Here is a 23,447-nt window from a genome sequence, read left to right on the forward strand (position 1 = left end):
GAGCTGAGAAATATCGCTTCGGGATTGATGCAACCAAAATCAATTATGCTAAGGCCCTCGAAGCATACTCTGCAGCTGCAAAACTTGGAAGTCATGCAGCAACGGCTCTACTAGGTGAAATGTACAAGCATGGACTTGGTGTTGAGCCAGATCTGCAAAAAGCAATATCACATTTCAATGCTTCAGCAGAACATGTGATGCATCCAAAATGCTGTTGATGTTAGTCAACTCATTCAGATTTTGTTTTTAGGGTGATCCCACTGCACAACGCAATTTAGCCATGTTGTACGCGTCTGGAATCGGCGTGGAGGAAAATCAGGCAGATCTTGTTGTCGGCGCCATCTGCTAGTAGTAATATCTTGGTATAGGCGCTTGCTGTACTGTATTATCACTTTGCTTCTATTTCTGGGGATTATCTCGGACAGGTACATGTCACGTTGTATTTTTTTTTCATTTCATGATCGTCCGATGATTCAGCTTGCGATGGGATACCGCCACATGCATGGCGTCGGGGTGCCAAAGAACTGTCAGACTGCAGTGGAATACTATCTACCTGCTGTAGAGGCTGTGGTCCGAGATGTGCAGCAGTTTCGTCCCCCCCCCATGATGGAACGCTACCCACTTGCACAGGATGGTGAGGAAGAATTTCTCGAGAGGTTGACGCGCCTGACTCTGAGCGTGTCAGCTGGCGGGAAGACGCGTGCGGTCGATCTTGATGAGGACGTTGTGAACTACTATCAGTACAGCGCGGCCAGGGGGGATGCAGCAGCCCAGGTTAGCCTCCCGTCCTCTGACCTCTGCCACGATCCCGGAGATCTGATACGAATGTGACGGCGACAGGTGGCTCTGGGCCAACTCTACTACTTTGGGGCACGAGGCATCGAACAGAACTATGCTGAGGCGCTCCGATGGTGGGTATGCCACTGTGGACCTCAAAGTTTTTGACCAGTTGTGCAGGTACGAGCTGGCAGCAGAGCAAGGCGACCCGAATGCTCTGGGCCACATTGGGAACATGTACGTACAGGGCATCCATGTTGAGCCCAACAACGAAACAGCTCTGAAATACTTCAGGTAGTCTCTGCGCGGCCTGCTGTAGTATCATTAACGTCTTGTTACCAGGCAAGGAGCGGAGAAGGGAAACGGGATTGCGATCAATGGTCTGGGCTACATGCACCTTTATGGAATGGGCTTACCTCAGAGCTCAAGCGAAGCCGTGAAGCTCTTCTCTAACGCTGCAGAGCAAGGGAATCTTGAAGCGAGGTTCAACCTAGGAGCTCTGTACGTGGTAGGAGACGACTTGCTCTCTGACAGTTGGATCCCTCGTGAATTGATTTGTGTTGTTTTGTTTCTCTATCGCAGGGCGGACAAGGAGTTAGCAAGGATTATGTGAAGGCACTTTATTATTTCTCGCTGGCAGCCAACAGAGGCCACATGCTGGCATTGTACAATTTGGCCATGATGCACTTGAACGGATTCGGGACGCCGAGATCTTGCCCGAACGCGGTCCAGGTGATCAGCCGAGTTTGTCTTGTCCTGGTTCGCTGACCTCTCTTGAAGTTTCTCAAGTCAGTGGCTGAAAGAGGATCTTGGGGGTTGAGAATTCAAAATGGATACAAGGTGGGGAGAGTTGGTCTGCTCGTCTGTGCCTGACAGGAGGGGCAGCTTTATCGCATGGGGAAGATTGATCCTTCCTTCTTGCTCTACTCGGAAGCATCGGAGCTTGGCTATGAAGTAGCGCAGGCCAACGTTGCCTTCCTGTACGACCTGGTGTGACACAACTTGGCAACGGCGATCTTTTCTGACCCGAGTGATACGCCACTGCAGGAGGAGACGAGACTCACGTCGGGCAAGAGGAGCAAGGCCCTCAACGCGTTCGAGCTATCAGCCCAGCAGGGAAATTCTGCCGCGGAGCTGAAGATAGGGGACTACTACTACTACGGGATGGGCACATCCATCAACTTCCGCAAGGCTGTCGCTCATTATCGCGCAGCTAGTGAGGCGAGGAATGCACAGGTCAGCGTCATGTACATACGGGCGCCTCCTCCTGAACCCTTACCTGCTAGGCGATGTTCAACCTCGCATTCATGCACGAGCATGGCATCGGGTTGCCCAAGGTGTTTCTGACGCTGTTGGTTCACGAGAATGTCTGACGACCATGGCAGGATCTGCACCTTGCGAAGCGCTTCTACGACATGGCAGTGGAAACTTCACAGGAAGGGTCGACATCTTATTCTGACGGACCTGACGGCTGGCCTGCAGGATGCGCTCTGGCCGGTCATGATCTGCCGCACCAAGTTATGGTTGGAGATGACTGTGCAAGAGACCATCGAAATGATCGACACCCTTTCCCACAAGCTCTCTCAGAGATACGGACCAAGGTGACACCCTTCTTTCCCTGCTGTTGTTGCTCTCCTCGACACTCGTGATGGCATACTCCCGACTTGTCTGTCTACATCTCCAATGCCAACCAATGATCTTGTTGCAGGTATGGATTGTGGCTGCCTGCATCGAAGGTTTGGATCCCTTGGCTGTTGGAGAACTGGGATTACGTGCTAGGAGGCCTGTTGGCCTCGCTTCTCCTGCTTGCTATGATCCTGCAGCAGCAGCTGTTCTCAGCCAGGATGCAGGGAAGAAGATGAGAACATCTGTTAGAAACTTTATTTCGCCAGCAATTGTAAATCAGAGACTCCACATGCGCTTTTGGACGTTTTTATTTTTGCTTCACAGAGAACGAATGTAACTTAGAACTTGGAAAACTTCTTTCCTCCCGCAGCCTCAGTGATAACCTGCTCGTCGTCAGCTGAACAGAAGCAACAAGTCTCCTCTTCACCTGAAGAACGTTGAACCTGACAGTCTTGGAGAGAGGCCTGTATCAAACAACACTGTCAGTGCACTATTTCCGCTCCATGTCATGGTCCTTCACCTGCACTGTCCAACAACAACGGAATCCCCAGGGTTCAACTTGAAGGCCGGTGAGACGTGAGCAGGAACGTTCTTGTGGCGCTTCTCGTATCTATTGTACTTCTTGATATAATGCCTGCTCCCACATCAGTCCCCGCACCCGCCTTCGGCTCCTGTTTCTCACATATAATCACGGCGGATAACGATGGTTCTCTTCATCTTGTTAGAGACGACAACTCCACGGAGAAGCTTTCCACGGATGCTGACGTTGCCGACCCATGGGCACTTCTTGTCGATGTAGACTCCGTCCTTGGCCTCCAGAGGAGTCTTGAAGCCAAGGCCGACCGACTTGACGAAGCTGCGAGAGCATGGTGACTAACGGAAACAGAGCTGGGTGGACAAGACTCTGAAATAGACTCTTCCACGAGGTCAACTACCCCAACACATAGGACTCAACAAGAATATCATCAGAGAGCACCAGCTGCATGTTGACAGTACTCTTAACCATCACGGTGCCAGCCCTCGATTGGTTTCTACATGACAGTCTGTGTTCGCTACCCTCCAAAGACAAAAAAATTCAAGACATATGTTCTATTCTAGTAATCATGGTAAGATACATGCTGCTCTGGTAAGACTTTCAAAGCAGAATACGGACTAGGCCTAAAACAAACACGCACGACACTTCATTCAATTTCGCAACGGTGACGAAGTTGTCGACTCAACCATCCGTTCATCATCAGAACTCCTCACGATCACATACACATTCTCATAACACGGCATCCTCACACTAGCAATGTGGCTCAAACCCCCTACCAACCCTGCACACACCCACAAACCAACTTCCCTCTCCTCTTCTGTCGCCTCCCCAGAAACCGCAGGCAAGTGGAGAAGAGCTTACCGAGCAGCCTTCCTGCCAGCCTTGCCGAGGAACTCCTTCTTGTTCTGGAAGACAGTAGGCTGCTTCATGTACGCCTTCTGATCCTGAGGATCGAAGTACGCGGGGTGACCTGCCTTGCCCGACATTTTCCTGCTCGCGCGTGCGCTCGTGGCGCTCGAAAAAAAAAACCGATGATGATAATGGACCACATCCCCGCTCAGAATGGCTCCCACATCCCCGCTCAGCCCTCCTACACGCCATCACACTTTTGGTCAATAAAGTGTTGATGGACAAGCACCGGTGATGATGCCTATGGGAGACAGGGTGGGGTTCGGGTCGTTACCACGCCAGAGTTCAAAACGGATTGCGGCAATGGACGGTGAGGGAGCGGTGATCATGGCGGGGGAAAGAGGGTGTGTACAACAAGGTTGGGAGAGCTGCAATACATGTACATGATTATCTTACCTGGTTTGTGTCTTCAAGAGATGTCTGACATGTTTGTGTGTCCTCCTGTTGACTGTGATGGGTGGGACAAGCGTTCCTTGATGAACAATGGGTCCTTCCACAATGACACTTTGTTCTCTTTTTCAGATGCTAAGTCAGACCTCGTCAACGTTTTATCAAGATTGGAGGCGCACTGGGTTGTGCTGGAAGCAGAACTAACAGAGATCAACAAAGACATCACACAGTGCGAGCAGTGCGTGCAGAAATATGGGTGATACATGCCGTCAGCAGCTCTTGTACTGTGAATCTCACTTGTGTTTGGACAGGGAGTACTTTACTTTTCCATTGCAACACCTGAAGGTATTTTCCAAAAGTTTCTGGGCTAGACTGAACGCTTTTCCCAGGATCTCAAGAAGGCGAAGAAACAGAAGATGAAGGAGATCATTCAAGTACGATGTACTTTTGATAACGATGTTTGAAATGATCGTGCATAAAGGCAATGGAGGCTTTCAACGAGAACCTTGTAGGAGGAAAACGTCTGGTCAAGATGCTAGAACGAGAAATGGTATAGCTGCTACAATGCGTGATGTGTCGTTACAGATATCTGTTGCTGACTCTTTCAATTCATTAGCCCGTCGTGAGTGTGAACAGTACAGCCAAGAGCGGAATGAATTGAATGGACAAGGTGAATATCTTCCATGAAAATACTCCTTGACAGACTCCAATGTTTCAGACTCAAACTTTCGGGAATTGCTTTTATGTTCATTAATCCTGCTCTCACAAATCTATCATCGAATTTAAATTGCAAGAATTTAGAGCGCTGATTGGCCCAAGAGAGCCTGTAGCTTAGATGTAAGCAATGGAATTGAAATTCAAATGCATCATGCACCTTGCTCAACTTGTCGGTAAGAATAAGCGAAATCGTGGTGTACGGCGCAAGCTGAAACAAGTTCACATTCAGTCTAAGATCATGATAATTGTTAATAAATGTTGAAATATACCTTCAAGAAGGCAGGGGTGAATCCCTTGTAGAGTGCAGGGAAGCCCTCGCTCTAGAATTCGAATGTTCAGCGAAACAGAAACACAAGATGCAATTTTCATCCAACCTTGACGGTCTTGACAAAGCAGTCAGTCATACTCTTGTACATGGCCTCCTGGCCTGGAAGAGGCTTGGGCATGTTCTGAACACGAGACTTGACCACATCGAACGGGTTAGAAACCAAGTTCGCGACGAAGCTGGCAAACATGGTGCCAGTGAACATCAAAGGAATGCCGTCCTTGTCAGGGAAGATCTGAGGAAATTTCTTGTGGAGTTGCTCCTTGGATTCAGAGTAGCATCCCAAAACACTGGCAGACAACAAAGTAGCACGAATGACAGTGGGGGTGCCGCCGGACCAGAGCTTCAAGGGTCCCTGTTGGTTGGAAAGAATCAGTACCAGGCGAGCAAAGATTGAGGAAGGAAACGGCAGAGTAGCGAGATCAGGAGAGGAAAACAAGGAAGGAGGAGCAGGAGGGGGGAAATAACAGGCACTGCAGCTCATAACCAACCTCTTCCTTGGCAATGCGAACGATGCAGTCGAGGCAGCTCTTGTAGTTCCTCTGCAGCTCAGGCGCAAGCTTGGAATCTGCAGACATGCGAACAAGGGAGACCTCGGAGGGGAGACCAGCCATCGAGCCGATGGCACCAGCGACTGATCCCATCACAAGCTTCTTCTCAAAGCTGACCTTCTCGTCCTTCTTGCTGAACTTGTTCAGGAGCCAGGCATAAATTCCGACTCTGCAAGAGCCATACGTCCACTGTCTCAAGTAAGCAGCATCGATACCAGTGTAGAGACCCTTGAAGAAGCCTTTGCGCTTCACAATCTGAATGGTGGCATCGAGAGGGTTCTTGTATGCCTTGGCTGTTCCGCCACCTCCATCAATCTGCATCTGCACACGAACAACATCCAGGGGATGGCAAACGGTCGCAGCACCCATTCCACCAAGAGCACCAAGAACCATTCTGGTACCAAGACTGGTCTGCTTGACTGGCTGGGGAGCAGGGACCTGTGCCTTGGCACTGAGCCATGAGGACGCGAGGTGCTCAAAAGGTCCCACCGAGGCGGAGATGGGTGCAAGGAGCACCACAAACAGAGCTGCACGAGAGATCATGCTGGTAAACTTGGTCTCAGCAATCGAACAAGCTTGGTCACGAGGGTTTCAACAGCTCAGAGCGTCCTGTCCTTCAAGATCTGATAGCTGTCCTACTGTCTCTTCGTCTCCCCCACTTGCTCTCCCCACGTCGCCGCCTCCTCAATCACGTGAGGATCCGATCCGCATCTGCTCCTCAACCTACCCCACCCCCTCTCTTTCCTCCAAACAGTTACCCCACCCTGGTCAAAACACCCACCTACCTCCTGCTTGCCTTTTATTCCCATGACTTGTCAAGCACCCCTGCTGGATATCACCCTACCCCTAAGACACGTATTTATACCCCTGGAATCAAGGCAATCATGGCCCCCACCTTTCAAAGATACACACTTCACCCACCCCTGATTTCCCTACCCTACCCAATACTCCAAACATGACCTTCCCTTGGTCAATATGACAGAGCAAAATGACCCCTTTGATAAGGTAGGGGTAGTTACCCCCACCCTCTTCTGGGAACCCACACCCTAGCAAAGAAGTGTTTGATTTGTTACAACAGGAGTAGCGGCCCCCATTGCATCGAGACCCACCCCTGCTCTCCCAAATCAAGTACCCACCCTATCATTTGTGTCCAATCAACCACCCCCTTTGATTTCATTTCCTTTAAGAGGACCCCCACCCTCATTTTCATCATGACAGGTCAATTGGAAGTACCCTAGAATCAGGAGGGTTCGGTATCTACCAACACTTTGATACCCCACCCTAGTCTGCAACTGATCACCCACCCCACCCCATGTCTCATCTCCTGAACTTTGCAAGCTCAAGTTGGTTTTTGAACTTGGTCTGCTCCCACCGGCATCATCGCCCTCTTTCTCCACAGAGTTCGCCCGGCTGTAAACTTTCTGGGCCGCCACATGTTTGCGGCAGCGGGCCGCTGGCCTCGGCCCGCCGGGACTCGCAGCCGTACCGTACGGCGGTAGTTAACTGAGTTCGACTCGCAACCACCAGCTCCGAGACTCGAATCACTCAGCACTGCGGCAGCCCGCCGGGACGGTGCCTGTGAGAGACTCAGAGCCCGGCGCTCTGAGTCATCCGATGATGCCTCGGACGGGGCCATCATGGCATGTCCGAGGCCTGCGGCACCGTGCCGCTGTCACCGGACTGGCAGGCTTCCACCGCCCGGCGGCATGCCATGATGACCGCCCCGCCCGGCGGCCGCGGCGGGTCACTGGCCCAAGTTACGGCGAGGGCCGCCGCCGCGAGCAAATTCAACTTCAATTAGGTGATCGGGATATCGGCATTTCTGAAGTGTACCGTGAAAAACTTGCCTGATATGCGATGGCCGCGACTATGTACACAAGAACAACTTTCCCATTTCTATCCCTTCCCATACCCGCAACTGTCAGCCACGGTGTATCTGTCCTGTTCATCCCTTGGGCCCACGCGATCGTTTGGGAAACACGAGAGGAAGAGTGAGGCTGGCATGGTAATTGAACACCTTCAAGCTCTCCTCCGGGTCGTTCTTTCCTCGTTTGGCTCCCTTCTTGATCTTTGCGCCAACCTCTCTGAAGTAGGCAGACAACCTGCGGGCAAGTAAGCGGCGAGAGGTGGTCGAACAAGCAGTGCGGCACTTGTCAGGATGAAGCTTCAGGTCTGCTGCAAGGTCGTCGAAGTCCATCTCAAACTCTGTCACGAGCAAGCAGGCGACAGCGAGGTGGAGAAGCAGACGATCTCTCTGGGTCTTGAAGCAAGTCAGGGCGAAACAGGAGCGATCACGATTCAGACCTGAGGCTTCGTGTAGGAATTCCCAACAGATTCAGCAAACAGCTTGAGAAAGTGGACGCCGAGTGCCAACGGAATCCCCAGCTCCTTCTTGAGGACCTCTGGAGATTTCCTGAATCTGTTCGGAAGGTTGTGGAAGAAGACCAAGAATGAAACGTAAGAGAGGAGCTTCGCAACCCTCTTCTTGTCCTTCTTGTCCGGGTATGAGTCGGCAAGGTTGATGTGTCTGCGGATGAACGCCGGGAGCTGCTTGGCAGATTCGGGATCCTGTGCAATTGCAAAGAACTGCCCTGGAACGATACTCTCCCACTCTTCACCATCTAACAAATCTTTCCTCTTGTAAACATCTGAGACGGTCTCTGCAGCAAGGTTGCAGGGAGGGGCAAGCTCGTTTGGCCCATTCGCCTTGTCCGCGTCCACCTCCAAACCCGCAAGCTTCTTTGCCGCGTCTGTTTCCTCCTTCTTCACTCGGAGCTCCTTCTCCACAGAATCCAGAGCATCTTGTTCCTCTCGTTCCGTTTCCTGTCCCTTCCGCTTGCGATGGACTGCTTTCACTCTCTTGCTGCCGAATCCATCCACAAGAGCGTCTCTTGCCTGTTCCTTGGAGAAGTCCACGGCGATGGTATTGTCCTTCAAGCCTTTGACTCGCTTTTTCAGAGCAATCACCTTTGCCATGTCGTCTCCGGGATCCACGATGACAAGTCTATCTTTCTCAGGGTCGTACATGCCTACCACGTACTTGTAGGGTTTCTTATCCTGATCTTGCGCTCCTCGGAAGGAAACCCTCTCGCTCTCTATCTTGAGGTTCTTTCGCCCCACTTGCTTTGTACACTTGATCTTGAAGCTTGCGCTGTTGCGTTGCATCTGCTCTAAATGTGCGGGGGAATCCGCAAAGCATGCTAACACACACCCCGGTCCTTCCTCGTCCTCCCTCTCGACAGAGGCTCTAACAAGCTTCGATGGCTGTACAATAACTTCATCCTGAGCTGCTTTCAAAGCTTCTATTCTGTTCAACTCCAAGGGAGGAAACAAGAGCAAAAATAAGGATGGACGTGGGGTGAGGAGGGAGAGGAGGGGGGCAATGAGAGAGGAGAAGGAGGAGCAGGAGCAGGAGCAGGAGCAGGAGCAGGAGCAGGAGCAGGAGCAGGAGCAGGAGCAGGAGGAGCAGGAGGAGCAGGAGGAGCAGGAGGAGCAGGAGGAGGAGGAGGAGGAGCAGGAGCAGGAGCAGGAGCAGGAGCAGGCTTGTCTACACTATCTACTTTCCGACATAGCCGCTACAACCCGCACGTGAAACCGCTACCGAGGCGGACATGAAATATCACTTGCTACTACCCACCCCTGTGAAAGGAGACAAGCCACCCCCACAAGTCTCTAAATTGATATCACCCCCTATTCCTCTTCTGAATTTTGTTCACCCTATGATTTCCCCAGTAAATAACCCATGAAGTGAGACACATTGTACTACCCTACCCTCAAATAAGCAGATTCACCACCTGGCCACCAAATCGGCACTACCCCACCCCGGATATCCCGGTTGGGTCTGAAATCGATGGTGGGCCTGGCGACGTCGCCTGCGCTATGCTGCTTGATCTCGATGCAGAGCGCCATGATCACATGCCGCCTTCCTCATCGCATGTTCAACTCGCAACCTCAATCCAGCTTCCTCCATCCCCCCATGCCCCAGGAGGGCTGCAAGCAGAGAACAACCAGCTGCGCCAGGGCCTGTTCCCGAGGCCGAGCGATCCCGTTGCACAGCTCGAGATTGTTCCTACGGTGAGTGTTGTCTGAGCTAGAATGATGTTCAAAGGGGTATTATAGAGAAATGTAAGAGATCGGTTTCTCGTGGTTCTCGTTGCCCTCTCCTCTGTGTTCATTTGCGCATGAAAGTCGCAGATGTGTCCACCTCCTCGAAGTCTCCCACTGAGTGCGATTTTCAGGGGCGGCTTCTCATGGAGTTGGGGTAGAAGTGTCTTGGGGAATGCTCTCCCTACAGCCCGTATGATCTTCTGGGGACACCCTTCAACCAGTGCTGCCGAGTACGAGGGAGATCGCCAGGAAGGGGAGGATGAAGCAATTTCGAACTCTGATGCACATGTACAGCGACGGAACGTTTCTGACTTGGGCGGAGATGAAGAATTTTCGAGGATCGAGATTTTAAGGCGACAAAGAGCAGAATTTCACGCCAGACGAGAACAGCGCCTAGCAAAAATCGCAGCAGGCGAGTCCGGGCTGGGCAAGGTACGACAGCACGTCAATCCTTTGGGCCCGCACTTCAGGACGCCGATCAAGGCACCGGATTGGAAGGAAGTATACGAGCATCCTGAGCAGGATCTGCACATCGACCTTGGGTGCGGCAAGGGGAGGCTGCTTTTCGAGCTCGCAGGCATGAACAAGGACATGAACTACTTGGGTGAGTCAAGGCCAAGGGCCGGAGGGGAGGCATGCTCAGCGCTGATGCAGGTGTCGAGATCCGAGAGCTCCTGGTGGCTCGAGCAGATCGATGGACGAGGGAGGAAGGGAGGAGAAACTGTTGCTTCGTGTACGGCAACATCAATGTTTCAGTCGAGAGCTTGCTGAGCAGTTACCCGGGGAAGATTCGGATGGTGAGCGTACTGATGCCCGACCCATGGTTCAAGAAGCGACACCAGAAGCGACGCCTCCTTCAACCTGAGCTGGTTCAACAGGTGCCTCCTACCCTTCTCTCCTCAAAGTGACTTGGGCTTGATAGCTTGGCGAGATGATGCCGCAGGGTGCGCAGTTCTTCGTCATGTCCGACGTGAAGGAATGTGCAGAGAGCATGATTGAGATCATGGATGCTTCCCCTCTCTTCGACAACTGGGACGGGAAGTGGATCGAGAGCCCGCTTCCCATCGCTACTGAGAGGGAGGGCTCATGCATGAGCCGTGGAGAGAGTATCTATCGTGCGTTGTATACCAGGTTGTGACATCTGGGTTGATGATCTTGCGAGTTGAAGTAGCGATGATGCACTACCATCCAACAAACGTCTGCGTGTCAATAGAGGGAAAGGATATTTTGATGTTTCTCAAGACTAAGGAATTAAACCAACAAGCTCTACATGTCAACGGACAGTCAGTAAGCTCGCCCAAAGTTCCCCTTCCAGAGGTCTGCAAAGCACGGTCGTATTTTCGCACTTTCCATGCAACTCAATAATGAAAAACTACTCTAAAATCTACTCCTCGTCCTCGGCAGCATCACCGCCACCTCCTGCGTTCTTCCTCTTTACACGGCCAGGGCGTCCTCCTCCATGGGGAGAGGTGAGGGCAAACTCAATATGCTTCTCCTGCTCGACACGAACGAGGAAGGATGGGATGTTGACCATCTGGCGGCCGACACTGAAAATGAAATCAGTAACAGTGCAAGAAGCATCACCAACTCGTGAGGTACAGAAGATACAGAGAGAGCAAGAACAAATGGTCAAGTCGCACAAGGAGTACATTGCAACCAGAGAGAGGTCTTACCGGATGTGTCTCTGGCGGATGAGTACACGAGCATGGTGAAGGGACTTGGCAAGGTTCTGCTTGAAGACAAGAGTCTGGAGGCGACGGGACATGATGTCCGACACTTTGATGGCGAGAACGTAATCCAACTCTTTCTTGTCCTCCTCCAAGAGACCGAGGCGAACGCATCTTCTGAGGAGAGCCTGTCCTTCGAAGATACGCTTGGGGTTCTTCTCGTCAAGAGTGAGCAGCTCACGAGCGTTGGCACGCATCTTGGCGAGGAGGAGCTGAACGCGCCAAACCTCACGCTTGTTCTTGAGGCCGAACTCACCAACGATTTTCATCTCACTGTCAAGACGCTCCTTCTCGAAGGGACGCCTTGGAGTCTTCGAAGTCTTCGAATCTTCACAAGACAAGTCAGTAGAACGTCATAGATCGGACCAGGAGCAGGGAGATTCCAAAAGACACCATGACGCAGCCAACTCTCGTGCAACCTCACACACGCATGCAATCATCGAGATTTGAGTTTTTCGAGCTCAAAAGTTCAAGGCATCATTGAAGTGTGTGAAGACGTAGAGGAGAACGAAGGCAATATGGAGAGGAGCGAGCATTTCGGTCCTGCACTCACAGTTGGTGTACTTGCGCGGCATGGCGGCGACGGCTTTCCTCCACGCACGAGGTGAAAAAAAAAAGGTAAAGACAGTTATGGACCGTTGAGTCGTTATTTGCAAGCCTGTCTGTAACTGTTTTCCTTCGCAATGCTTATAGTCAATATTCTCAATACGACCCCCCAAAGTCCTCTGAAATAGGGGTGGTCGCTAATTGGACCTGTCAGGTTGCTAATTTTTATCAAAGTTCTTCCAGTAAGTTTAGAAATTGAGTGGAATCATGTAATTTTTATGATCCCATTTGTGAAAGCACTGATTATTCTGCTTGTAAACCCCTATAGTCAAGAGGCGGCACGTTCCCACCCCACTCCCACCCCTCCAAATTATTAGACTACCCCTTCTTTGAACAAATTCATATACCCCCACCATCTTTTGCCCCAGTTTTGAGACGGTGGGGTTATGTGGAATTTGTCATCTGTAGGGTGGGTGCATTTCACAGTTGGAATATATCGGGTACTTTTACTAATTGACATTTGGAAATAGTACGGTGGGTCATCAAATTTCGGGGTTGTTGGCACACCAGACAAGCTGGGGTATGGCGAGCGATAGGTAGGTGGGGTTGTTGGGGTGGGATGAAAGAAGGCAGGGGGCCGCCTCAGCAATGCAGGGAGGGGTTGAGCAGAGGAGGGAAGAGAGGTAGTGACTATGGCGATAGAGAGGAGTATTAAACCATGCCCATGACAGCAAATGAGTTCTTTCTTGATGATGGCTATGGATCATTCAGGACGAGATGGTCTGATTGTCGTAGGTAGCAGCGAGGAAAGATCGAAGTAACAAAGAAATTGCTTCTGTAACAGGATTTCTTGCTTGACACGGAATCTCGATAGCGTTCTTGGTCTCAGTTTGATCTGTGTTTCCATTCTGCTACTGTTCCTGGCTGTGAATGTATTGGAGGAGTTATGGTGATTGAGAGGATTGAGAGGAAGATGCTGTTGTGTTGAACCATCTCGAACGCTCGTGTCACGAGATGTCTCGGTTGGTCTCTATCGTCTGTTCACGCATTCGTCTGTTGACTCTCGTTGCTTCCATGGCATCGCTCCATGCTGTCATGACCTTGTCCCCGCATGGGCTGCACGGACCAACTGGCGTCCCCTTCTGACATCTTTTCCCAGTTCGAGCAGGATGACAGGCAGGCGTTTCCACCTCAGTCTGCTGGCCTGTGCCTTCCTCCCTCTTTGTATAGCTCAGTATGGACGAGGAGGATATGGCGGATATGGTGGCGGTGCCGGTGCCGGTGGCGCTGGGATGTATGGAGGAGGAGGAGCTGGCAATGCGGTTGCAAGGCCAGGAGGCGACAGCTCTCTGGATGACAGTGTGCGCTTGTTCTTGCAGCTCGATCAAGATGGTATGACTTGTTCGTGCGTGTTGCCAAATGACAAGTGAGAGGATGATCACTGCGAGTGAGGAGTTGGTCATAGCTGGATGTGTCGTTGTGGTGAAATCAGCGGTGATTGGGGATGTGGATGTGGATGGGGATGGGGATGGGGATGAGGATGAGGATGAATAGCATGAGAGTAGTGAACTGGATAAATGCAATTATGGTGATGATATATAGGTGATGGACATCTGGATGCTCACGAGCTTCCTCCTGCGCTTTACGGTCTCTTGAACTACGACACCAACGGCGATGGTCGAATCAGCGCGGCGGAATATTTGGGTGCCTTACGACAGGTTCAGCTTGAGATGTCATTGGACCATCAGTAAGTTGCAAGAGAGAGATCCCTATATTTCTTGATGACGATGACAATGATTGATGGTGAAAATGAGATGTGCTGTATGTTCATATTCGCACAACCTACTAGGTGCGTTGGTATTAGCCCATTGCCGACGTTACATTCCATGTTGTGCAACAATTATGCTCCGTTTAGCATGCGTTAGCGCCCTGATAACGTGTTAGCGCAATGCATACTGCCATCGATGATGCAGCGATGAATGCTCATGGTCGATGAACTTGCGAAAGGACAACAATCGTATCGTGTCAATCGAACTACCGCTACCTCCTCCTGGTGAACCCTTGACGGATTGAAACAGGTGCCGTCAGCAGTATGGTCCCAACGCAGAGTTCGATGGAGTAGATGCTTGCCGTTGCAAGCAGGGCTTCATCAACGATGGGGGAAGATGTGTCGTCGACACTTATGGCATCGGACACCAGTGAGGACCTCCTCTCAACCTCCTTCCTCCCCTTCCTCCCTCCTCCTCGTCCGCTCTCTCGATCGCTCGCTCTGACGTCATTCTGTACAGGGCTCAGGCTTCGTGCAGCTACATGGAAGCAGGAGCTGTTGTGGAGTTGTCGGACGCGACGTTCCTGCAGATGCTTCAGGAGGGAGGAACATGGATCGTGATGTTCTACGCGCCGTGGTGTTCGCACTGCATGCAAGCCAAACCCGCATACGAGCAGGCGGCACTTGAGTACGCACAGACTGCAGCGATGGCCGACTACCATCGTGCTCAGCAGGGCCTGCCACCAGGTAAGGGATAGCGCGGAGGGGAGAAAGAGACAAGGGGGTTAGGGGCTTGCAGGCGGCTACCAGGAGGTTCAGTTTGCTATGTTGGATGGAGATCATTACAGCAACATCGTGAAACATGAGGGAATCCGAGGATTCCCGACCATCCGCCTGTACAGTGGAGTGAGTTTATCCAACCACATCCCCATCACCTCCTTCTTTGCTCTTGCTACCTCTCTTGATCGTTGTCCACTTCCTCTGTTGCCTACCTCTTCATCATCGAGGGAACTGACGATGAGCAGGGAAGGATGGTGAAGGACTACAAGGGTGATCGTACAGTTGAAGACTTCCTCTCCTTTGCTGCTGGCCTCCCTCAGGGTGCTCATCACGAGGCCGAGGGTATGGATGCTCAGGTACGGTTCTAGGGGGAGGGTGTTGCTGTTGCTGCTGCTGCTGCTGCTGATGATGATGATGATGATGATGATGATGATTCCTTGGATGGTGTATCTCTGAAGTCATTATGGCAGTGCAAGATGGCGTACGGGGCAGGAGCAGAATTCGATGGAGAGATGTGCGACTGCCGCCCTGGTCAAAGTGCTTGCCGTGCTGAGGTTGGTCATGTGACGGCTCTCTAGGTTTCAGGAACGTCAACGGACGTTGCGTGCCGGTTGAAAAACCAAAGAGAAAGGTGAGCTGTGTGACCATTTCTCTACTCGCCTGCTTGTTCCTAGTCTACTTCCTCACCGTCTCCTTCGTGCTCATCTTCTCACGTTTCCTCAGGCGCGAGCTCCTACCAAGCATCGCTCATACGACGAGGCAGCCGTCTACAGTGGTACTTCGAGTTCTCCCTTGCTGGAGAAGTTCCTGACCCTCCCCAGGTGCTCGCGGTGTCGACGCCATGAACTCAGCCTGGCGCAAGCAGGCGACCAAGGCGGTTCAGAACGACGAGGTTGGAGGAGAGAAGAGCGATGGGCCTTGCTCACGTAGGTTGGCAGGTGAACTACAACCGCCTCTGCCAGCAGGAGTTTGGCATCGGCGCTGAGTTTGATGGAGAGATGTGCACGTGCAGGTCAGCAGCTGATGTGATCAGTTGAGAGCCGCTGACACGACAGGCAGGGCTGGCTATGTGAACAGGAACGGACGTTGCGCTCGCGTGAGCTACTGAAGAATGAGAGAGGAGGAGAAATCCAGACGAGCAGATGTTGAAAGAGTAGACGATGGAGGGGCTGATGGGTTGGGTTTGAGTTTTAGGAGTTCTATGTGATTATTCAATCTTCCGCTGAAATGGATCGTTGAGAATGAATGATGAATTGCTGAGAACTGAAGTGTATCTCCCTCCCCTCTTCCTTTCGTCCTTCCCTCCCTCCTTCCCTTCGTTCCTCACTCACTCACTCACTCACTCACTCACTCACTCTCATCTTATGTTCTGCGCCTTGCCTCCTCCTCCCCACTACCATCATCAGCCTCATCACTTCATTACAACTGCGTCTTACAAGCTTCAGAGCTCTTCCTCCCTTTCAAGAACGTGAGTACTTGCAAGAATGGAAGACTTCCTGCCGTTACCTTTCGTCCTTTTCGCTACTCCACGCAGGCAGACCGTACTGATTATCTGTCAGCAGGCCCTTGTCCTCCTCCTCTCCATCACCTGCACTTTCAGCCAGCTTCCTGCCCAATGGTGGATCGCAAAGGAGCAAGGCTTCAACGCCTCTTCCGTCATCCTGCTTCGTCGTCACAATCTTGTTGCTGCCTGCCAGCGATCCTCACCTCTTTCTGGTCGACAAGTCCGCCGAGATCACGCCTGCAGCAGGAGAGGTTCAGGGAGGAACAGATGAGATGTGCCACAGACTGTTGGGAAGGGCAAAGAAGAAATCGATCGGCAGGACCGCAACGAAGCCATAATCTTCATCCCCCTCCTCCTCTGACTGAGAGTGCTTCGCCTCTATCTCTCGCATCGCCCGAGCAAAGACGCGCGTGAAACGCCCTGGGCCACTGGCAGAGACATCAGCAACTTGTTTGAGGGAGGGACACCAGGATGGTGAAGCACAGGAACCTCGCAGTGATAGTTGGCATGCCCACCCAGTTCAACCTTGCTGCTGCTCCTGCGTTCAACGACAGTCATCACAACATCCCTAGCAGCATAAGAAACCCTCGGTGGTTTCGGTAGCATCTCCCGCGTGAAGTCAAGAAGCAGGAGGAGGACCAGGACCACGGCAAGAATGGTGACGAGGAGGATGAAGAGGAGCACGAGGACGAGCACGAGGACGAGCACGAGGACGAGGAGCACTAGCAGGACGAGGAGGAAGAAACGAAATTGCAGCAAGTTACCGATAGCTGGCAGTTTCTTATCCTGATCCATGAGCAGCTTCTTAAGGATGGGATGCTTCTTCCTGTGCACGTCCCAGCTCACGACCAACTGCGCACGTTCCCCTTCCCGTCACCTTGCAGCGAAGATACCGTTGCTTATCTCCATGGCCCCCACATTGCTCAGTCCAGCATAGAAGTCCAGGTGGTCGTGCAGCACGTCGAAACTCTGCGGCGCCTCAGTGGCGCTTCGCCCGCGTGCTCGTCACCTTGAGGCACTCGAAGTCGATGTCGATGTAAAGACCCCCGAACCTCCAGACCACCTGCCACCCACGTGCAGCAGGTCAGGAGGAGGAGATTGACGTCATCGCCCCTCTCACCTCCAGGCGCAGCAGATCCGACTTCGCTCCCAGGTTGGGAGCGTTCTTGTAGGCCTCGGGGTTCAGCATTGCGAGCTCCTCTACGTCCTCCTCCGTCCAGAGGATGTGCTGCCATTCTGGATGGAGATCGATCCAGGTATTGCGCCATGCCAGGAACTGCTCTGGAATGTTTCCCCCCAACCAAATCTTGTCACAACAACCGTAAGACTCTCTTGGACCGGGAGGAAACGCATGTCAAGATGGAGGCTGAGGCTACCTGGTGGATGATTCTTGGGATTCGGGGACTGGCTGTCTCCTTGCTGGGGGATCCGGGGCTTTCACCCCCCACTGGTGACTGCATGCTCATTCGCTTCCTCACGTTCTCCTCGTACAACCCTCGCATCGTCTTCCAACAGAAGTCCTCGTCATCTTCGAACCACCAACCCCACTGCATCTTCCGATTCCCCATCGTTGATTCAAAGTCCGGGAAGGCATAGGACAGAGGGGCATAGTTCAGGTCTGCCTCTCCTCCTCCTCCTCCTGATCCTCCTCCTGATCCTCCTCCTCCTCCTCCTGATCCCCCGGCTCCTCCCAACAGAATCGCCAATGCTGTCATGACAAGCCTTGAATCTCGCGCCATTTCCTGATCAAGCACAGATCATGGCCCTCATCCCCACCTTTGGCGGCGACTTCCGAACTGCTTCCCGAGTGCGTCCAGACTGCTGAGTCAAGTTCCCGCCGTAGGTTACCAGCCGCTGAGCTGTTCGATGACGCGGCGATGGCACATGAGTCCCGGAGTCCGATGACGGGAGTCGGATCATGCGACGGAGGCCCGGGCCGGGGGGGGGGGGGGGGCGCGGGGCGCGGGGCTCTCTACCGGGCACTCGGAGGCTCCGACCCCGGCTGGTCGGAGGGCCGCTCCCGGGCTGGGCCCGCCGGGCCCGGCGCCGATCGAACGGGCCGGCCATATTGTTATGACGGGGCCCGGTAAGGGCCCAGCCCCGCCGACGGTGGCGGCCGAGCCTGAAGAGAACTGAGTCACACTGAATCACGAGTCAGAGCGATGCATCATCTCGGACTCCGTCCGGCGGCCGGGCGGCTGGTCAAGTTCAAGGCCCGGCCAGAGAGAAGGCCCGGCCCTTGACTCAGATCATCGGAATCATTGAACCCCGCAGTCCGGGGGCAGGGGCGTCGGTCACGGTCCTAGCCTGGCCAGCGGCTTGCGCCGGGCACTGAGCCGCTGGCACTCCGAGGCTCAGTGTGCCACCCGGTCACGCCATTGCGGCCATCACTGAGTCATCCGGTGCGGTCGGAACCCTCAGTGACTCAGTATACTGCGGCCTGACCGTTGAACCCTTTTAGAAACCCTAAAACCTTAACTGCCCGGAGCGAAGGGGGCAGAATTGACCGGATGAGACAGCCTCGTACCCCACCTACCATTTTATACCACTCATATGGTTGATTGTAAACCCTCATACCCCCAAGTTTACTCTGCAGTACCCCCACCTTTTTCCATGTCGGGTACTCTCGTTGATTTGAGTACCCTCACCCACCTTCCGGTAGTTGACACTGCTGGTTGACTCGGAATGCTCAGTTGATGTCGCAGGGGTCCGAAGATTCGGTGAGCGACGGTGGCGGCGGCGCAGCCAGGAGGCCCCAAGGAGCAGGGAATGGAGGAGAGGACCATGGCAGAGAGAAGAGTGCTCGAGCAAGCGAGCATGGCAGCATGAGCTCGAGATCCAATGGAGCGAAGAGCCCCAAGTCAAGGATTGAAGCAGCTCTTATCAGCCGAGCTGTTGACCTTCATGCTAGTCCGCTGAAGAGGAGGATCGCCAGCCCTGAGCGAGTGAAGGCACAAAGTGCAGCCCGAGTCTCAGAGGAGGGAGAAGATTCTCCGGATCAAGGCGACGAGGGCTACATGTGGCCCCTCCTGGGCAGCAAGCATTCACAGGATGAAATATCTGAGCATTTCTGGGGCGATGCTGTGAGGAGAATGCACTTGTTGGAGCAGGAAAACCGAGAGAAGACGTTTGAAAAGGCCAAGAATTTGTTTGAGGCCCACGCGAGGAAAGAATCCAACCACCCCCGCAGTCAGGAGCCATTCCTGCCTAAACTGAAACTTCATGGACTGAATCGTAACAAATCCATCAGTTTAGAATCCTTAATCACTCCCAGGGGCGTGAACGTCGCGAAAATGCAGAGGCTTGTATCGGCAGACACTTCGTTCGAGTCGCAGACAAGGTAACCTGTACGTTTCCTGGTCACGTCAACTTAACGACTTCGGACGGTCAGTTCGAATGATTTTCGTGCTTCGATGTCTCAAAAGTGGACTCAACCCATGAAGACCGCGAGAACATTTCGGGAGCTGAAGGAGGAAGACCAAGAAGCAATGTCGACACTGGTGAGATGAGACAGGATGAAAGATCGCAGCCGATGGGCCTTGACTTGACAACATTCGCAGCTCAGGTCCAGTTTGCGCAACCTTTCTTCAGTCAACCTGCAGCTGAAAAGAGAGGTCCTTGCAAACTGCTCAACGTCTTGCTCTGTTGTGACATCTCTCGATCAGCACATTCGGCTCCACTCCGTCATCCTGAAAAGCCCTGAGACCGATTGCTCGGAGTACTTTGCGGACTCGCGATCGTGCTTGCGGGATGTGAGTTGATTTGACATGTTGGCGGGTGGTCCCTGCGGCCGGCCATTGACTTTCTTGGTTGGGATAGACGAAGATGTTGATACAGAAGCTGAACCAAGGCTTGCGCGACATGCTGGAGCTCGACAAGGAGGAGATGATGTACGATAGCTGCTACTGGCCAGAGGTGAACAAGACCGTTGGTGTGGTCTCGAAGGTTCGCCCTGCCTGTGCTGACCTGAGCCTGACCTGTCTCGACAGGTTCCATCGATCATGAGAGAGAAGCTCATCAGTCAGGCGATCAACAGAGATGCTTCCTGCAAGTGAGACCCTCCCACATGTCGACCTGACGTTCCGGTGGTGACAAGATGGTACGGTAGGATGAGTATCGTGCGGAGGGTGCAGCAGGAGGCTTCAGTGAGGGAAAGCGCATTGAAGAAGTTGTTGAAGTCGGAAGGAGAGATGTCTGCTGAGGTGATGATGGGCTTTCTGATTGTCGACTGGTTTGCTCGCTCCTCTCATGCGATGAGCAGGAAAAACGCAAGCAGATGTTGAGGAACAAGAGCAGAGAAAAGGCATGGGAACTTTTAGTTTGATGCGAGAGGGCAGGGCTGTGACTGTAGTGCAGGAGTTGATCAAGCTGAAGAAGACTTGGCTTACAGTCTTGACCTCCACTCGCTCAATCAGTACGCTCGTTGACTGTTGCTTGTCGAGTGGGCAGTGAATGGCTGTCAGAAATCTTCTCGAACATCTTCAGGATACGAAAAGCGATCTCGATTCTGGTAAGGCCGGGTCATGGTCTTGACCGAATTCTCAAAGAGCCTGCATGCAGCAATGTCGGAGCGCCAGGATGATTCAAAGATTGATGAGGAATACGACGAGGAACATCTGAGGGGGTCTAGTGAATGCTAGCTGCAGGTCAAAATTTCGATGGAGAGAGAGGAGAGTGGCGAAGCAGAGGTAACGTGCATTTTCGCACAAGTCAAGAGGGGTTGAAGCGTGCTGGCAGAGTCCAGCGGTGGCTCTACCGATGCATCTTATCGAAAAGATGGCAGAAGCTTCGCACGATGGTACTTGTGACGTTTGAACTATGTCATGTGATTTTGAGTTGCTGTCTGCAGAACATGGACATCATATCTGCATTCTTGCAGGTACTTGCAGCAGCAGAAATCTACATTCACCCTGGGGATTATTATTATCATTATGATGATGATGATGATGATGATGATGATGATGATGATGATGATGATGATGATGATGATGATGATGATGATGATGATGATGATGACTGATTGATTGGACGATGCTGATCGCTACCATGACAACCTGACGTTATGGCCCTGCCCTCTCTCGCACTCTGCTCAGGAGGTCAAGCGATCTCGCGGCTTCTGCCTGCAGGTGGACGAGCTTGAAACTCGTCACAAAGTTGGTCGTGAGGGGAGCGGCAGGTGCGGCGATACCTGCAGAGGGTGAGGAAGATTCAAAGGGCCATGAAGGAATTTCTTGAGTCGACTCGGTGACGCAGCGCAAGGTCAGGCCATGGAACGTGTAGGGCTGATGGGCAAACATGGCAGGGAGACCAGGAGGCTTCACTTGCACTGCGTCGACTTGTACGAGAAGAACTTCATCATCCGGACTCTGAAATCTGTAGCCTCCAACTCCACCTCCACCTCTCCTCTGCTTCCTCATCCTCTTTCCTCCCCTCCTTTCTTCTTTCTCCTTGTCCTCTTTGTCCTTGTCTTCCTCCTCTTCTCTTCACTTCTCTTCTTCCTCCACACCACCCCCTTCCCCCCTCCCCCAACCTAGCCCTTCCTTCTCCTGCTTCTGAGGCTCCTCCTCCACCACCACCAACGCCACCACCGCCGCCACCACCTCCTCCCCTCCCTTAGCCCCTGTGCTGGTCTCCTCACTTCTTTTCAATTCTCCCACTCCTCCGCGTCCTTGTCTTCTTGTCCTGCTGCAGCCATCGATTCAGCCCCCACTGACTTTGTACATCGATCAGGCACATGAGCTCTTCAACCCAGGGGTAAAATTCGAGCATCCCAAGTCCTCGGAGGTGAAATCGTTGAAGATCGAAAGGTGCGAAAGATTGAACAAGCAGCACTTGTTTGTACTGGATGGCTTTCATGCTATTTCCTCGTATCTTGCTTGCTTGTTCCTATTTTCCTGTTTTCAGTGTTTGATCATGACGATTCTCATCGTCGATTCACTCTTCCACTTCTCTTCTCAACCTTTGGCTACACCATCGTAATCATTATCTGATCGCTTATTTCGTTCCACAGGGAGGTCAAAGAAGACTTCATTCGCAAGGTTACAGACATCCAACAAGTCTGTCTCACTGCTCACTTCCGCTACCAGCGTCTCAAACTCAAACGAAAGGAATACATTCTGGCTTCCCAGCACTATGACGCGCAGGTCAGTTGGAGGAGGAGGAGGAGGAGGAGGAGGAGGAGGAGGAGGAGGAGGAGGTGGTGGTGGTGGTGGTGATGTTGGCAGTGGCGCAGGATTGTTGCAAGACTCATTTCATTTCAGGTTTCCATCTGGAAAGACAAGCTCATGCAGGTTGAAGGAGGGACGTCGGAGGTAGATGGCTGAGAAGCCAGCAGGTCATGTTGTTTCGAGACGCCATGAGCGACTGGTTCGCAAACGGAGAAGTGAGTCTTGCCCCACATCTCCTCCCCTCCATGCTTGCAGCCCATGCACGTTGCTGCCTTTCCTGTACCTTCTCTCTCCTTGTTTTCTTTCCTTCACCGGAGGCGTCCTCTCCTCTTGCTGCTTCCAGCCCTTCTCGTCTCCTGCTCTCACATGCTGGGTTGCATTTGCTGCTTCGCTATTCAGAAGCTTCTTTGTCCTCTCTCTCTCATTTCAGTATCGCAGTATGATCAGCAAAAGGTGCACCAGCTCCAAACAGGTTTCACTTCCTCCCGTTCCCTCCCTCTCCCTCCCTCCTCTCCCTCCCTCCCTCCCTCCTCTACCTCCCTCCCTCCCTCCCTCCCTCCCTCCCTCCTTCCCTCCCTCCTTCCCTAGCTGCCATCTCTCATTCTCTTCCTCTTGCTCCAGGAATCTTCGGGCCTGCCATGGCGAGCAAGACCATGGGGCTGGAAAATCCAACTCGTCCTGTCCGACCCATCTGGACAGGTGAGGGCGGCAAGAGGAGGAGGAGCGCTGACAGGAGAGCAGGCTGTTACGCTCTCAGTGAGGAGGAAGCATGTGAAATGCTGCGAGAATGCAATCGAACAGCAGGGAGCACACGCATGAGGTCAGGTTCTCTCCTCCTCTTCCTCCTTCTCTGACAAACCCTGGCAGACGCGCGTTGTTCCCCGAGGCAAGGATGCAGTTTTTGGAGGAGAGCGCATGAAGACCCTTGACTGCAAACCTCCCTTCCTCCCTCTCTCCACCACCACTACCTCCTCCTCCTCCTCCTCCTCCTCCTCTATTGCCACCCCTCCTCCTTTGC

The 23,447-nt window shown here is 52.8% G+C and overlaps 9 protein-coding genes across 9 annotated transcripts; 4 read left to right on the top strand and 5 right to left on the bottom strand.

The window, feature by feature from the left end:
• Positions 1–2,061: 2,061 nt before the first annotated feature.
• Positions 2,062–3,946, bottom strand: RPS11e (small subunit ribosomal protein S11e, cytoplasmic). The gene is made up of 8 exons (XM_005836854.1): positions 3,800–3,946; positions 3,086–3,259; positions 2,924–3,037; positions 2,831–2,867; positions 2,486–2,786; positions 2,257–2,378; positions 2,163–2,210; positions 2,062–2,114 (listed from the first exon to the last, which is right to left on the bottom strand). Exons 1-5 carry the CDS (start codon positions 3,922–3,924, stop codon positions 2,742–2,744), a joined length of 495 nt encoding a protein of 164 aa, XP_005836911.1. The 5' UTR covers positions 3,925–3,946; the 3' UTR covers positions 2,062–2,114; positions 2,163–2,210; positions 2,257–2,378; positions 2,486–2,741.
• A 204-nt stretch (positions 3,947–4,150) lies between these two features.
• On the top strand, positions 4,151–4,898 carry GUITHDRAFT_104329 (hypothetical protein; the record flags this gene model as incomplete). The annotated part of the gene is made up of 6 exons (XM_005836855.1): positions 4,151–4,157; positions 4,370–4,493; positions 4,549–4,582; positions 4,627–4,671; positions 4,719–4,787; positions 4,854–4,898. The coding sequence occupies 6 exons, from the start codon at positions 4,151–4,153 to the stop codon at positions 4,896–4,898; spliced, it is 324 nt and encodes a 107-aa protein (XP_005836912.1).
• Positions 4,899–5,034: 136 nt separating this feature from the next.
• On the bottom strand, positions 5,035–6,223 carry GUITHDRAFT_157347 (hypothetical protein; the record flags this gene model as incomplete). The annotated part of the gene is made up of 5 exons (XM_005836856.1): positions 5,035–5,061; positions 5,112–5,162; positions 5,224–5,274; positions 5,329–5,634; positions 5,771–6,223. 5 exons carry the CDS (start codon positions 6,221–6,223, stop codon positions 5,035–5,037), a joined length of 888 nt encoding a protein of 295 aa, XP_005836913.1.
• Positions 6,224–7,775: 1,552 nt separating this feature from the next.
• On the bottom strand, positions 7,776–8,995 carry GUITHDRAFT_104331 (hypothetical protein; the record flags this gene model as incomplete). The annotated part of the gene is made up of 3 exons (XM_005836857.1): positions 7,776–7,932; positions 7,981–8,090; positions 8,135–8,995. The coding sequence occupies 3 exons, from the start codon at positions 8,993–8,995 to the stop codon at positions 7,776–7,778; spliced, it is 1,128 nt and encodes a 375-aa protein (XP_005836914.1).
• A 1,134-nt stretch (positions 8,996–10,129) lies between these two features.
• GUITHDRAFT_157348 (hypothetical protein) lies at positions 10,130–11,075 on the top strand (the record flags this gene model as incomplete). The annotated part of the gene is made up of 4 exons (XM_005836858.1): positions 10,130–10,157; positions 10,350–10,541; positions 10,592–10,815; positions 10,881–11,075. The coding sequence occupies 4 exons, from the start codon at positions 10,130–10,132 to the stop codon at positions 11,073–11,075; spliced, it is 639 nt and encodes a 212-aa protein (XP_005836915.1).
• Positions 11,076–11,268: 193 nt separating this feature from the next.
• Positions 11,269–12,251, bottom strand: RPS9e (small subunit ribosomal protein S9e, cytoplasmic). Its single transcript, XM_005836859.1, has 3 exons — positions 12,218–12,251; positions 11,611–11,992; positions 11,269–11,484 (listed from the first exon to the last, which is right to left on the bottom strand). The coding sequence occupies exons 1-3, from the start codon at positions 12,237–12,239 to the stop codon at positions 11,322–11,324; spliced, it is 567 nt and encodes a 188-aa protein (XP_005836916.1). The 5' UTR covers positions 12,240–12,251; the 3' UTR covers positions 11,269–11,321.
• A 2,269-nt stretch (positions 12,252–14,520) lies between these two features.
• On the top strand, positions 14,521–16,019 carry GUITHDRAFT_85537 (hypothetical protein; the record flags this gene model as incomplete). Its single annotated transcript, XM_005836860.1, has 9 exons — positions 14,521–14,725; positions 14,778–14,884; positions 15,004–15,114; positions 15,229–15,289; positions 15,337–15,389; positions 15,482–15,533; positions 15,580–15,650; positions 15,697–15,770; positions 15,818–16,019. 9 exons carry the CDS (start codon positions 14,521–14,523, stop codon positions 15,864–15,866), a joined length of 783 nt encoding a protein of 260 aa, XP_005836917.1. The 3' UTR covers positions 15,867–16,019.
• Positions 16,020–17,135: 1,116 nt separating this feature from the next.
• On the bottom strand, positions 17,136–17,568 carry GUITHDRAFT_67557 (hypothetical protein; the record flags this gene model as incomplete). The annotated part of the gene is made up of 3 exons (XM_005836861.1): positions 17,136–17,231; positions 17,272–17,325; positions 17,383–17,568. Coding segments are annotated over 3 exons (336 nt in total), but the record flags the coding sequence as incomplete, so codon positions are not given.
• A 1,519-nt stretch (positions 17,569–19,087) lies between these two features.
• GUITHDRAFT_104336 (hypothetical protein) lies at positions 19,088–23,348 on the top strand (the record flags this gene model as incomplete). Its single annotated transcript, XM_005836862.1, has 22 exons — positions 19,088–19,602; positions 19,654–19,762; positions 19,823–19,876; positions 19,928–20,014; positions 20,082–20,207; positions 20,252–20,313; positions 20,371–20,464; positions 20,619–20,676; positions 20,726–20,772; positions 20,810–20,886; positions 21,000–21,060; positions 21,112–21,141; positions 21,439–21,506; positions 21,565–21,637; positions 21,954–22,069; positions 22,273–22,405; positions 22,523–22,552; positions 22,597–22,644; positions 22,868–22,901; positions 23,051–23,128; positions 23,171–23,249; positions 23,297–23,348. The coding sequence occupies 22 exons, from the start codon at positions 19,088–19,090 to the stop codon at positions 23,346–23,348; spliced, it is 2,031 nt and encodes a 676-aa protein (XP_005836919.1).
• Positions 23,349–23,447: the final 99 nt, after the last annotated feature.

Source organism: Guillardia theta (assembly GCF_000315625.1).
Source record: "Guillardia theta CCMP2712 unplaced genomic scaffold GUITHscaffold_16, whole genome shotgun sequence".
In the NCBI taxonomy this organism is placed as follows: domain Eukaryota; class Cryptophyceae; order Pyrenomonadales; family Geminigeraceae; genus Guillardia; species Guillardia theta.